Source organism: Trichomonascus vanleenenianus, assembly GCF_965637985.1.
Source record: "Trichomonascus vanleenenianus strain CLIB 3782 genome assembly, contig: TRVA0_038S, whole genome shotgun sequence".
NCBI classification, from domain to species: domain Eukaryota; kingdom Fungi; phylum Ascomycota; class Dipodascomycetes; order Dipodascales; family Trichomonascaceae; genus Blastobotrys; species Blastobotrys vanleenenianus.
Genome location: NW_027481849.1, coordinates 70,109 through 82,778, shown reverse-complemented (window position 1 = coordinate 82,778; position 12,670 = coordinate 70,109). Strand labels below are relative to the sequence as shown.

Here is a 12,670-nt window from a genome sequence, read left to right as displayed (position 1 = left end):
ATATTAAAGTAACAGTATGCACGAAGATCTGTTGAATTGACGGGGTTTGGGGGCAGAGCCCTCAACTACGGGAGCTCGAGGGCTGGCCCTCGAATACACCGAGCTACCAGTACATTTGGTACAATTATTGAATCCACTATAGAAAGCTAAATGCATGATCACGCAGGAGAGTCGATTTTGACAATGGCCGACGCCTTTCGAGGATTCTCAGATTGGAAAACCTCTTCCAACTCTTCCAACGTTCGGCCTTTAGTTTCAACGAAGAAGAAATAGATAATAACAAACACAAACGAGTTCCAGAACACGAAAAAGACATAAAACCAGTATCCCATGTTCTGCATCGCAATTGACCCGGAAAAGGCCAGAGTAAAGCCACTCAGGTTGAAAATGATTTGGTAGAACGCCATTCCCTTAGCCCGCATGTGGGTGGTAAGTACTTCTGCGGGATAGATTGGCTGCATCGAGGTATAAGCGAACGCAAAAACTGAGCCAAAGACGTAAATAAACGTAATAGACACGATGGAAGACGCATTGTTATGGACCTTGTCATACACAGAGCGGCCAATTGACACAATGATGAAGCAGATGATAATACCACCAGTGGAAATAAGCATCATTGTTCTTCGGCCAAGAACATCATGCAGCAGCGCTCCACTGGTAGCAGCAACCCAGCCAGAAATAGCATAGACAGCATTGAGGAGAAGCTGAGTGTTCTCGGAAGTCACTCCGAGGTCTTTGAGCATGGTTGGAAGGTAGTACGTGACGACCTGGGACCCAGTGAAGTTGCCGAACCAGGACCAGGAGCAAGCGAGGAACATTCTATACCGCTTTGATCGGGTCGTGAAGAGATCGAAAATGTTAAAGTAGTCCCACATCGTCTTGAGTGGAGAAGCTTCGATTTCAGCGGTCATCTCTGCAATTTGAGCTTCGACAATTGGGTGGCCCTCAATGCCTGAAGCATGGTAGGTGGTCAGCACTGCCCGAGCCTCCTCGACCCGTCCTTTGGAGAGGAGCCATCGTGGCGACTCTGGGCAGAAGAAGACGCCAATCAGCACGAGACCCGGGCAGATCATTTGGCACCAGAAAGGGATCTTGAAGGTGAGAATTGAGTCGTCACCGTGCTGGAGCTTGGCGCCGTAGGTGGCTAGAGTTGCGATAGTGGATCCGCAGTAGAAGAAAGTGTTGAACAACCCAGCCAAAGAACCTCGCAGGTTTGGAGGAGAGATCTCGACCAAATAGAGCGGGACGGAAACGTAGCCAATTGCCGAGAAGAAGAACAGGACGAATCGGCCACCCACGAGTAGCGGGACGGTGCTCGACACAGACACCATGATGATGCCAACAATAGTGCCTATGAGACCCAGAATAATCGTCCTTTTCCGCCCAATGACGTCGGCAATCCAAATGAAGCCAGCTGCCGCCATGGATGCCACAGAGGTGATACTAAAAATGAGACCAGTAGACGTTCCAGCACTGGAGAGCCCATAATATTTCTGGAAGGTAGTCATGACGTTAATTGACGACATGAGAGACCCATCATACCCACTCATGGACGAGTACAGGTACAGCATTGAACATACAAAGTACAGCTTCAAGTGTCCTTTGGACCACACTTTCTCACGGTTGATACCATAGGTTGCATCGTAGAGTTCCTGCGACATGCCCAAGGCCCGAGCCTCGGGGCTCACGTAGGCTTCCTTCTCTTCTACGACTGCTTGATCTTCGGAGTACTCCACATGTTGGTTTTCTTTCTTGTCCTCGTCTGCCATGTTTACTGATGTATTCTACGGGTAAACTATTAGACCAATGCGCGTGCTTTATATATGGTGCCTGAATGCTGCAGCTGCTCCTGTACACGGCTCGATTGCTACAGTCTTGCGTGTCTCCGGTAGAAATGGCTCAATCGACCATTGTTCATTGAGTTTGTGGAGAGAGCCCATTTTAGGCTTCATCCTCGGGGAACTACTCCGGTTGCCTACTCTGATCCCGGGATGCTACTTTCCCGATTCTTCGACTGCCCCTGTCGATTCTTTGGACAAATTTAGGCGAGTCTTGCATACCAAAGCCGCTACAGTTGCAAATCTCTCCCCCACACATTGATGTGAGACTCATAAGCCGCGTTGTGGAGCCGTGCCTCGAACCCGGGATTAACGGCGGGCTTTGCAACACTACGCGTCCTATGCGATATTACGCATACCGGCCTATGCAGCCGTGCTAAGAAAGCCGCATGCGGCTTTCACATACCTCGATTGACCTCAGGTTAAACACAAACAAACCGATATATTATTGGCTATGGACTGCATGGGACTGGCTGCTAGGTGGGCTTTGCAGGGAATTGGGAGGCATCCGGGGCTATCCGAATTCATAATGGCTCTGACGGCAGGGGTGATGGTTCCCACTGGAGGGCCAGTAGGGTACGGATGTGTTGTCAACTGGCTCTATCTATACTTTATGGTATCGAAGTATTACATGGAGGCTCATGTGGTGCTTTCAATGATGCTAGCTCTTGTGGCATTTTTGGTGAGACTCAAAGCGGAGATAGTCAGAAGGTACCACGTTCAAATACTGTAATCGTCTAAATTAAATAAATTGCATGCTTTCATTACCTACGTACTACCTGGTGGAATAGTGGAGGATTGATTGCCCGACTTATTCTAGTTTGATTAATCTCCGGCTGATTTTAGTCGCTTTGATACATGCATTTATTATGCGTTTGCACAACGCACTGTTTCTGCTACAGGATAAGCTACAGTATCATTTCTCCACATCGAGAGCCATATACAGCAAATTGTGTAGCAAATAGAGGCTCCTTGGCTAGCTGTAATTATTGTACTATGTAATCATTATGTCCTCATGATCCATGTTAATTGGATAGCAAGTGAAATGCATTGATTGTAGCTATATATGTAATAATCAAGAAATAATAAATAATAACCAAAGAATAAATATGTAAACGGAATTCATAAGTCATGAGATCTGTGCAATTTTAATAGAAAAGATGGAAGAGGGTCAAAAGTGGCCAGTTAAAACCCCCCGAGCACAGTTATTAGGGATATTCTTTATTGTGCCGATCTCGCCTTCAAAGTAAACATGGTTCTTGTTGTCGTCCTTATCATGACAGAAGATCCAAAAGAACTGTTTACCAACCTGCAACTGCCTCTCAGATCCGATAGAAAACCCTCCTTCTCTTATCCAGTCTTGTTTGTTGAAGACTAGCTCGTTGTTGTTGTTCGAGTCAACACTAGCGACCCATAAGCCCTTCTTGCCGTCTAAAACAAGGTTATCCACCTCGTCGGCTGGATCCTTAAAATTGGTTCTGTCGCCTGCTGACTTGACCAGAGTACCGAACCCTTGAGTCGACCCGTATGGCTCTATCCGGAGCCACAAGTCTTCAAATCTCTCGTCTGTCACAGAGGCTTTGAATCCTACGTGAGCTTGCACAATCGCAACACTGCAAATGGTGGCTAGTATTTCCCACTTCATGACTTCTCTATAGATATTTTTTATCTTTGGCGTTACATGGTATTTATATATTGAACATCCTATAATTAGAATGACGCCGTATGGTGAACACTTGCGGCTGCAATTTTCGTACATCAGCCACGTTGAAACGTACATCTATTAAGGATCTTCGATGCCGCACGTGCACAGACTCCCCAGTTTAAGGCATATCGTCGACCTATTGAAACCTATAGATACCTGTAGTAGTACTGTAGTGGCTACTCGAGGTTGCATGTCTCGGTACATATTGAGGTCGTATACGAATGCGGCTGAGGACACGGCTGTGCACCGTTGCAACGGCGAAGCGAGTTTGAACGTTTATTCCGCAATTAGATGACGATTCTTTCTGGAAAGCAGTATATCCCGGTGGATATCAATGCTTAGTATAGTGGATTATTGTAGATTATATCGAAATCTCGCAGTTTGCGGAGGCAAAGTCTGTGGTACATAGTGTTGCGAGCGGTCTTACTTGCACATTTTGAGGGATCGGCATGGTACGACGCTGTACTAGTCTTATTCCATTAGGAAGTACCGGTTAATATCAAAAAATAATGACATAATTTCCTTTAAAGGAGTTCAACTGATAATCGTTTTTTACGAAGCGGGTTTCTTGACTCGTCATAGTGTGACACCCAAACTTGCTGTCACGATTTGTTACAGACATTTTGGTGACAGTGTAACGAGAGTACGTGACAGTTCCCAGTACAGTAGACCAATTACAGATTAAAGGCTTAACCAATGCAAATGACTATAGATACCTAGAGGACTGTTTTGCGAATGCACCTCTTTTTTCGGTCCACTTGGGGGCCAGCCCCCAAACCCCCGTAGCTCCGCTTCGCGGAGATCTAGTAGTAACCTCCGCGAAGCGGAGCCACAGGGGGGTTCCCCCAATGTGTTCGAGTTCCCATAGCAGACGACGAAGTGACAGTGGTACAAAATTTTGGTACTGTGAATTTGTGTGTAACAAAAGTTAGTTACAGCAAGTTAATTGGCGGTACGAGAGATTTGTTACAGACAGTGGGTTACATTACTACAGCCCGTTGGTAACGACGTGTATAAGCATTTGTACGAGCACAGGAGTGAATCATTAATTATGGACTATCCTTTCGTGTTATTGACGGTTGCTCTTTGACTGATCTCCCGGGGAGGAGTGGGTTGGCGGCGGCCGTGGCGGCATGCCATCTGGACTCATGGGCATGGGAATGCCAAATCCCGGAGGAGGCATCATTCCCGGAGGAGGTGGGCCGCTAAAGAACGGCGGGAAGCCCGGTGGTGGCATCATTCCCGGTGGTGGAGGCGGCATCCCCTCAGGGAACATGCCTGGGGGAAGCGGTGGCATCACGCCAGGAGGAGGCATCATTCCTGGCGGTGGCGGCGGCATCATGCCTCGCGGGGGGAATGGAGGCATTGGCGGACGAGACTCGTCTCGCGGAGAGGTGACTCGCCTCTGGTCGTGCACGGGCGAAGCAACGGCAGCCGCCGGAGTACTAGTAGTGGCAGTATTAGTAGTGGCAGTATTGTCGGGCGAGGACTTGTGGCTCAACTCGCCTTTGTTAAGCAAGCTCATGAAAAATGAGTCGTTTGAATTGGCCACCGGGGGTGGTTGGCTCTCTGGCACATAGTGCGGCTCATGCGGCTGGTTCGAATTACCCGGTTGTTCTTGGTGGTGATATTGCTGCTGATGAACCGGTAGTGGTTGAGACACGCCCTCAGAGCTTCCGAGCATACTCAGGATTCGCTGGAAGCCCTCCTTATCTGCTGATTCACCTCCTTGTGGTGGTGGAGGTGGCGGTTGTAGGTTCTGGTGCGGTGGAACTGGCTCTACGTGGCCCGAATTGGGGCTTTCTGTGCTAAAGAATCGCGAGAACTTGGACGATTTGGGCGCAGACTGCGACAATGGCGTGTCAAAGCTAGGAGGCTTCGGAGACTCCCAAATGCCAAAGAAGCTGTCAATATTGCCTGGACCGTGGTTAACATGATTTGCAGGACCGGGCTGCTGCTGCTGCTGCTGTTGCTGCTGCTGCTGCGGTTGTTGCTGAAGATCGTTAAACTGGCTTTGCAGCTCTTCTGGTACGGGAAGCCCAGCCTTGCGGTACTCGTCAATTTTCATCTGTGTCTTCCACGCCTCAAACTCCTGCACAGAGTGGCCCGTTAGCTCGGGCAGAGATGAATTGGACCCACCCGTACCATCGGCATTGAGCCATTCCGGATCATTCTCGCCAAACGTGTCTTCATCACGCGCTGACAGCTGCCTTCGCCTGTGATCTGGCATTATCTTACCCGCGCTCCCCATTCGCCCAGAAGGATTCCACTCTGTCCTGGCGTTGTTACCAAACTTCTGTCTCCGAGCGGGACTGCCAGTCATGCCCACCATGGGGGCCTCGCCCGATCCCAGTGACCCAATAGCGGCCGTCTGGAAGTTCGTAAAGCGGCTGCGCCCAGCGCTATTCATGTGCTGGTTGTTGGCATGGACCCTCTCCTTGGGTCGCATAGGCACAGCGTTGACGTCAAACCCATCTGGTGCCCTCACCAAAGGCGACTCTTTTAATGCCACCAGGAACCCCACCTCATACACCTTACGGTCGGCCATTGGGACCGACTCCATCAGATTCACGTCCTCCCCTCCCGCGAGGTCTTCATAATTCACGTCGGACGGCTCCATCTATCCTTTTCCGTTTCCACAGGATCTCTCTCTCGCTAGTATATACAAGAAACGAATAAAAAAGGTTAATAAATCCGCTCAAAACTGTGGTCGTTGCCAGTGCAGCTGAGCTTTTCCCACTTCGTTTTGCTGTCGTCACCCCTCGTTTCCCAGCCCATGTTCTACCCCCGAGACGTGTATTCCTCAGCATCTCCAACCCCTGGGTACACATCACCACACCTTCGTCCTTTGGAGTATACCGGCCGAAGTGAACTTTCCTGGGGCCAGCCCCAGACCCCGTAGCTCCGCTTCGCGGAGGGCTTGTAGCTGTTGTGGAGGTAGAGTATTGAGCCTTGGATAACTTGTTATACCAGATTTGATGGCATTACAGTCCTACGTAGATAGCCTCGTAGTGTTCGTGAGGGGGGATGAATTTTCTTTGCTAGAATATCTTATATGCCAAAGCTACAAAATTCATCAAGTAGAAAGTACCTGAATCGATTTCTGAATCTTTTGCGGAGGACTTGGTGCCGTTCAGCAAAGTCGGAGGGTACGGACCCACCTAAAAAATTTCCCCGCTTACTGTATCTAGCAATAGGCACTGTCGCTTGATGTAAGTTCCATCATTCGCATTGCTGGCTTCATCAACTTTTTGTGGTAATTGAAGCATAGCATAGCCTTGTTGCCGTTTATGGGCAAGTCCCGGAATGGAAGACTATCCTTAGCTGTACAATTCGTAGCCCAATGATTACTTTTCAAATCCAGGGTTAACCACGTACCAATTCTCAATGTCGATGATTACTTTTCAAAAGCGTGGGTTACAAGCGATCATGGCGAAATATAGATACAGTACTACGATTGCTCAATGTCGATGATTACTTTTCAAAACCCGAGTTAAGATAATCATCGATTGTATTTATACTATTCCTAGGCGTATAATGATTACTTTTCAAATCCCGAGTTACGTAGACCATATAATGATTACTTTTCAAAGCCCGAACATTTCCGCCAATAAGCGAGTTTTGCCGTATACTTTATATACATATATACACTTGTAGCATACCGCAACACACTACACTGTACTATACTTGGCAAGATTTCATTTGTACATTGTGCTATGTACAGTGTTGTGTGTGTGGAACGGCTAAAGTTTATAACCCGCTAAGGTGCGGCTTGCGGCGCCAGCCGCATTGGAGTTTCCGGTCGCCACGGAACTCCGACGCAAGCCGGGGCCACAGTCCCGGTGAGGGATGATGATGACCCGGGTCGCCAGAATAGTTCCTGAGTACGGCCCTTTGAGTGAGGAGTGCTTTTCTCCACATAATGCAAGGTATTTCCGTCCGATGAGCATCCGTAAATGGGGTACACGTAACTCGGCGTGTCTACTTTTCTACACCAAAAACCTGTCGTTCTTGTCGTTCTTTTCAATCTTTTGTTCCCTCCCCAACAATGACTAACACTTCACCTGGACGCACTTAGTACAGCCCACTTAACTGCCCCTACGTGGGAGCCGGAAAATCCAACGGCTATCGGAGAGTGGCCGCGCGGCGCGCCGGTAGCTGCGGCAGGGCCAAAGAAGAGGCATCGCAGGAGGGGAGTGTAGCCGTTATACGGTGAGACATGTGTTAGGCAATTTATCAGCGTAGTGAAATTTTTTTTATAAACCACTCAAATTCCAGTCGTTTCCCCCCTTTTTTTTTTCGTATTGCTCATAGAGTATTATAGTTACAAAAGAGCCACCTTTTTAGAAGCCAACTTTATAAACAGGTACTTTTAACCATGACTGTTTTGAGTGAAGAAGGGCGGGCCAGTAATGAGTTCCGAAGTGATACCTTCACTACGCCAACGCCTAATATGATCAAGGCCATGACTGAGGCTACCCTCGGCGACAGCGTATATGGCGAGGACGAGACAACCCTCGAATTCGAACGAAGGATTACTGAGCTGACCGGGAAGGAGGCAGCTTTGTATGTCGTCTCTGGTACTCTGTCGAACCAAATCGGAATCCGAACCCACCTTCACCAGCCACCGCACTCTGTTCTGTGCGATTATAGAGCTCATATTTATTCCGCCGAGGCCGCGGGTCTGGCAATTCTGTCGCAGGCCATGGTGACCCCAGTGCGGCCAAAGAATGGCACGTATCTGACTCTCGAGGACATCAAGAGCCACGTCATTCTCGGTGAAGACATCCACACTGCTCCAACTAAAATTGTCTCCCTGGAAAACACTCTTGGTGGTGTAATCATGCCAATTGAGGAGATCCGGCGAATTTCCGAGTGGGCGTGGGCTAATGGCCTCAAAATGCATCTGGACGGCGCCCGTCTGTGGAACGCCTCGGCCGAGACTGGCATTCCACTCGCTGAGTACGGAAAGTACTTTGACTCCATGTCTCTTTGCATGTCCAAGGGTCTCGGTGCCCCCGTCGGATCGGTGCTGGTTGGTACTCGAGACTTTATTAAGCGTGCTGCTTGGTTCAGAAAGCAGCAGGGTGGTGGGATTCGACAGGCTGGGCCCCTTACTGCGGCAGCTATCGTTGCAATTGACGAAGTTTGGCCGACTATGAAGCAGACCCACGCCAAGACGAAGGCACTCGCAGAACGATGGACCAAGGCGGGCATTGAATTCATGGCTCCCGTTAATACTAACTTTATCTTCCTCGACCTCGACAAGTCTGGCATTGATCTTGGAGTTCTTGAGAGAATTTGCAAGGAACACAAGGTTAACGTGTGGCCACCGCGAATTGTGCTGCACCATCTTGTGTCTGACCAGGCCATTGAGCGGCTTGCTACGGCTGTCGAGCTTGCTAAGGCCTCCACTGAAAAGACTGACAGAGTGCAGGTCAAGACTGGGTACAACCAGATGTAACGCCTTTTCTCCTCCGCTATTTACGTATTTAATGCTAGATTCTATTTAATGATGCTCAACACAATTCCTCATTTCATTAGCTAAACTGATCAAAACCGGTTTAGCTGAACTGATCAAAAGATCGGAGTGTGAACCTAACCCTTTATTCAAGGTGATCCTTAGTTCACGGCGAAGCTTTGTCATGTGAAATGGTATTTGACTGTTTGTGTAGTGTCTTTGACCTGAAACTTGTATCAGTAATGGCCTCCTGGAGATATTAAATTGGTCTAGATGGTTAGTGGTTAGTACTATGTACATCGTATACTGGAGAGTCTAGACACGTGGACATGTGTGGTCCCTACATATGTACGAGTGAATACATTATGCGAGATGCCCGGAAGCCCCCTTCCCATTGTGGAAGGTATAGCGACGATCACTTTGACAGGTGCGAAATGATATTTCGAGTATATTACTCACAGAGTTTGCTGTGCACTTTCTCTTCCGCAAAGTACGTACTATCATGTACCTACTACTAATGGTCAGACTTTCCCCCAAGAGTTCAGTAGGGGTGTGGTGCTTTTCGACCCTGTGTCAGTTAACAACCCACTTTCGACCCTGCATTGCACCGTATGGCGTGGTAACGAAAGAAGTTGCTACAATATCTGAATCCATTACAATGTGTAGTATGCCACTAAAAAATAGTAATTGGCATGGTTGAGCCCTTTCGGGTGTACTTACGATATTAAGTTTAATTAGGTGGTAGTTCTAAGTTGCCGGTATTCCAGCCAGATCTCTCGGATCTGAGTTAGCCTCGCTAGATCTATCAGAAATGATAAATCTGTTTTGTCCAGGACCGCAACTATAGCGAAGAACTGCCAAACAAGTCGCTACTGTGTTTTACAGCGTTTCCGGACGTTACCGGCCGGATAAAGTACGTACCTATCCAGACTCTCCGCATAGTCAGCATTATGTCCGCAACATATATCGCAAAAGCCCCGAAAATCACATGCCATAAAAATTCTAAACTCATCTAATCCACCTATGTCGCCATCTCCGTTGAATAAAACTGTGAAACGAACTTTACCAGGGATCTGGTGGAGCTTATCCAGAATCCGTACCCCTGAGTAACGCAGCATATTGAGATGGTTTTGCGCGGACCCGATGATCCCGGAAAACATTTTGTACATCTGTATACCACTAGCGTTCAAGCTCGCCTTCCGCTTTACAAATACAGTAAATGTCGAAGCACTTTGTCAGGTCTATTAAGAATCTGACGAGTGGGTACTCGTCTGTCGAGATCCAGGTTCGAAACGGTATGATATATATCTAGATGGGGATGTTCCAACGGGTCGCTAACGGTCTACTCTGTAGCCACCAGTAATGATTCCTGGGGACCGAGTAGCCGAGAGGTAAGCTCTTTTTTGTGCTCTACCAGAGTTTATACGTGCCAATACTAACTGATATAGCTCCATGAAATTGCTCTTCTGACGTATCATGAGTATGTTCGATACTAATGGTCTATGACTGGTGCTGACTGATTTTGTAGGAAATATATCCACGAGATCCTAAACATTATTGAAAAAAGGCTCACCGATAAGAGCAAGAACTGGCGCCATGTGATGAAGGCATTAACACTGCTGCTGTACTGCGTCTACGAGGGGTCCGAGGACGTTATTCTGTGGCTGAGGCGACATATGTTCTTGATAAAGACCCTGAGGGAGTTCCGGTACGCAGACAGTAAGAATATCGACCAAGGCGGGCCTATCCGGTCGAAGGCACGCGTGCTTACCGAGCTTATCGAAAATGAGGACAAGCTTGAGGAGGAGAGGGAAAATTATAAGCGAATCAGGGAGGGGATGGGCAAGCCTGGTATACTTGATCTCAGCAGTAGCCGCAAGACGCTTGATCTGCCTCCTACTCCAACGCAAGGCAGTATCCCTGGCTCTCGCATGAGCTCAAGCGTGGAAAGACTTGCGGCAGCAAACAAGCAGAGACGTTCTTTGGAGTTCCCCGCTGGGCGGTACAGTTTGTCTTTGCAGACCCCACCCCTTCATTGCATAGAGGAAGAGTACGAACTTGCTCAAATTGCCTCTCGACAGTAATTTTTTTTATTTGTTCTTTATTGTTTTGCATATCTGTTCCCCTCGCTTAATGTTTTTTCTTTCGTTGTACAATATAATGTGTAATAGAATGTGCTTATTATCGCGATTTTCATTAACGTTATAACGGTCATATCATGGGTGTAGTATGTGGCCTCCTCCAAGACGTAAGCGAGTATACATTAGGCCAGATGATGCTTTCGGGCACACATGTAGGTTACAAAAGACCGGTCCCTTGCTTCAAAAAGGGTCGTCGTTCAGCTGAGGGGGGCCCCCTAGCGAGCTATTGTCAATGCCATGTTACTGTATAGTTTGAGTGTGTGAGGAGAACTGTTTCTCTGGCCCCTCGGTGTGCATCCAATCCCCACTGCGCGATAATACTGCAGGGTCCAATTGACAAGGTGAATTTGTTATTCAAGGATATTACCCCATTACCGCCTATTACCGGTAATAGCGGGATATGCATTTCAAGTGAAGTCTTCTGGGCAGCCTCACCAAGACTAATACGTCATAGAAAGAGATAATTTATCTTTTAAATCTAATAATTGCATTGCCGTTTGCAGCGATGTCAATTGGTATCTGAGCGCCATAGAGGTGAGTTTGGCCAATATGCCTTACGTTGCGTAGAATGGAACAACCGTTCTTCACGGTAGGACTACGTAATACCATAGTGATGAATCTGGTTAAGTCCATACATTATAACTATGTACTACTGTAATAAGTTAAGATCAGCTCATCTAATGGTACAAGATCTCCTCAGCAAGCCGAGAATGCGGGGAAACCACTAGCTTTCGTTCGAAGTCTGATAGAACGTGTGGCTCGGACTTAAAAAAACTCATCAACCGCTTTGAAACCGCAGCATCGAGAAGGGACTTTAGACAGTCCCCGCTCTTTTTCTCAGAGCCCCACAAAGCAGCTGGCTGGTTTTATTAAAAGGTTAAACGAGGCAAGGATGATTTTCAACCGTTTCGATGGATTCGTCATTCCTGTGTTTTGAACAGATGATAATCCCTGCAACATCCTTTTCCAGTGCACATCTGGACTACCAAGTACTGGAGGCGTACGACGGTACCACAAGAGCGGTAAATTACACGTACAAACGGTCGTTCAGGATTGGAAATGAGTGTAGTAGACGCCGTCCTAGAGAAGAGTTCTAGCTGCAAAAGTTATACCAAAAAATCCACCAACGTTACAATTTTTAGCATCGTTAGATTCGTCTTTGGTTCAGCGATTCTACGGTGGGCAAATGCTGTACATTTTAGGTAATTTCTCCCCCATAGGCACCAAATACAGGAATTGGCCCGACAATCATCTACCTCAGGCAATTATCAGCTATTGTTCCAGAGAGAAAATACGATAATAATACCAACAACAGTAGTAGTAGCTACTGTAATTTTTTGTTGGCATTACGTGTTTATTCACTCAGCATCAAGGACAATGAAAAAAAAATGCTCCAACCCCACTCAGTTCCTCCTGTCCAGCAACCCATGCAACCGCCCGTACAGTTTACTTTGCGGGTAAAAAAAAGATAAGGCGACATGTGTAGAACTATGCCACCTGAGCTTCTACCAATATTTCTACAGTA

General features: G+C 47.6%; 5 protein-coding genes across 5 annotated transcripts; 2 read left to right on the top strand and 3 right to left on the bottom strand.

Annotated features, from left to right (window-relative positions):
• Positions 1-158: 158 nt before the first annotated feature.
• HXT17 (hexose transporter Hxt17p) lies at positions 159-1,769 on the bottom strand (the record flags this gene model as incomplete). Its single annotated transcript, XM_076686476.1, has 1 exon — positions 159-1,769. One exon carries the CDS (start codon positions 1,767-1,769, stop codon positions 159-161), a length of 1,611 nt encoding a protein of 536 aa, XP_076539305.1.
• A 1,240-nt stretch (positions 1,770-3,009) lies between these two features.
• On the bottom strand, positions 3,010-3,483 carry TRVA0_038S00826 (uncharacterized protein; the record flags this gene model as incomplete). Its single annotated transcript, XM_076686475.1, has 1 exon — positions 3,010-3,483. One exon carries the CDS (start codon positions 3,481-3,483, stop codon positions 3,010-3,012), a length of 474 nt encoding a protein of 157 aa, XP_076539304.1.
• A 1,129-nt stretch (positions 3,484-4,612) lies between these two features.
• TRVA0_038S00804 (uncharacterized protein) lies at positions 4,613-6,163 on the bottom strand (the record flags this gene model as incomplete). The annotated part of the gene is made up of 1 exon (XM_076686474.1): positions 4,613-6,163. One exon carries the CDS (start codon positions 6,161-6,163, stop codon positions 4,613-4,615), a length of 1,551 nt encoding a protein of 516 aa, XP_076539303.1.
• A 1,833-nt stretch (positions 6,164-7,996) lies between these two features.
• Positions 7,997-9,007, top strand: GLY1 (threonine aldolase GLY1; the record flags this gene model as incomplete). The annotated part of the gene is made up of 1 exon (XM_076686473.1): positions 7,997-9,007. The coding sequence occupies one exon, from the start codon at positions 7,997-7,999 to the stop codon at positions 9,005-9,007; it is 1,011 nt and encodes a 336-aa protein (XP_076539302.1).
• A 1,216-nt stretch (positions 9,008-10,223) lies between these two features.
• On the top strand, positions 10,224-11,088 carry TRVA0_038S00760 (uncharacterized protein; the record flags this gene model as incomplete). The annotated part of the gene is made up of 4 exons (XM_076686472.1): positions 10,224-10,299; positions 10,358-10,395; positions 10,453-10,484; positions 10,533-11,088. The coding sequence occupies 4 exons, from the start codon at positions 10,224-10,226 to the stop codon at positions 11,086-11,088; spliced, it is 702 nt and encodes a 233-aa protein (XP_076539301.1).
• Positions 11,089-12,670: the final 1,582 nt, after the last annotated feature.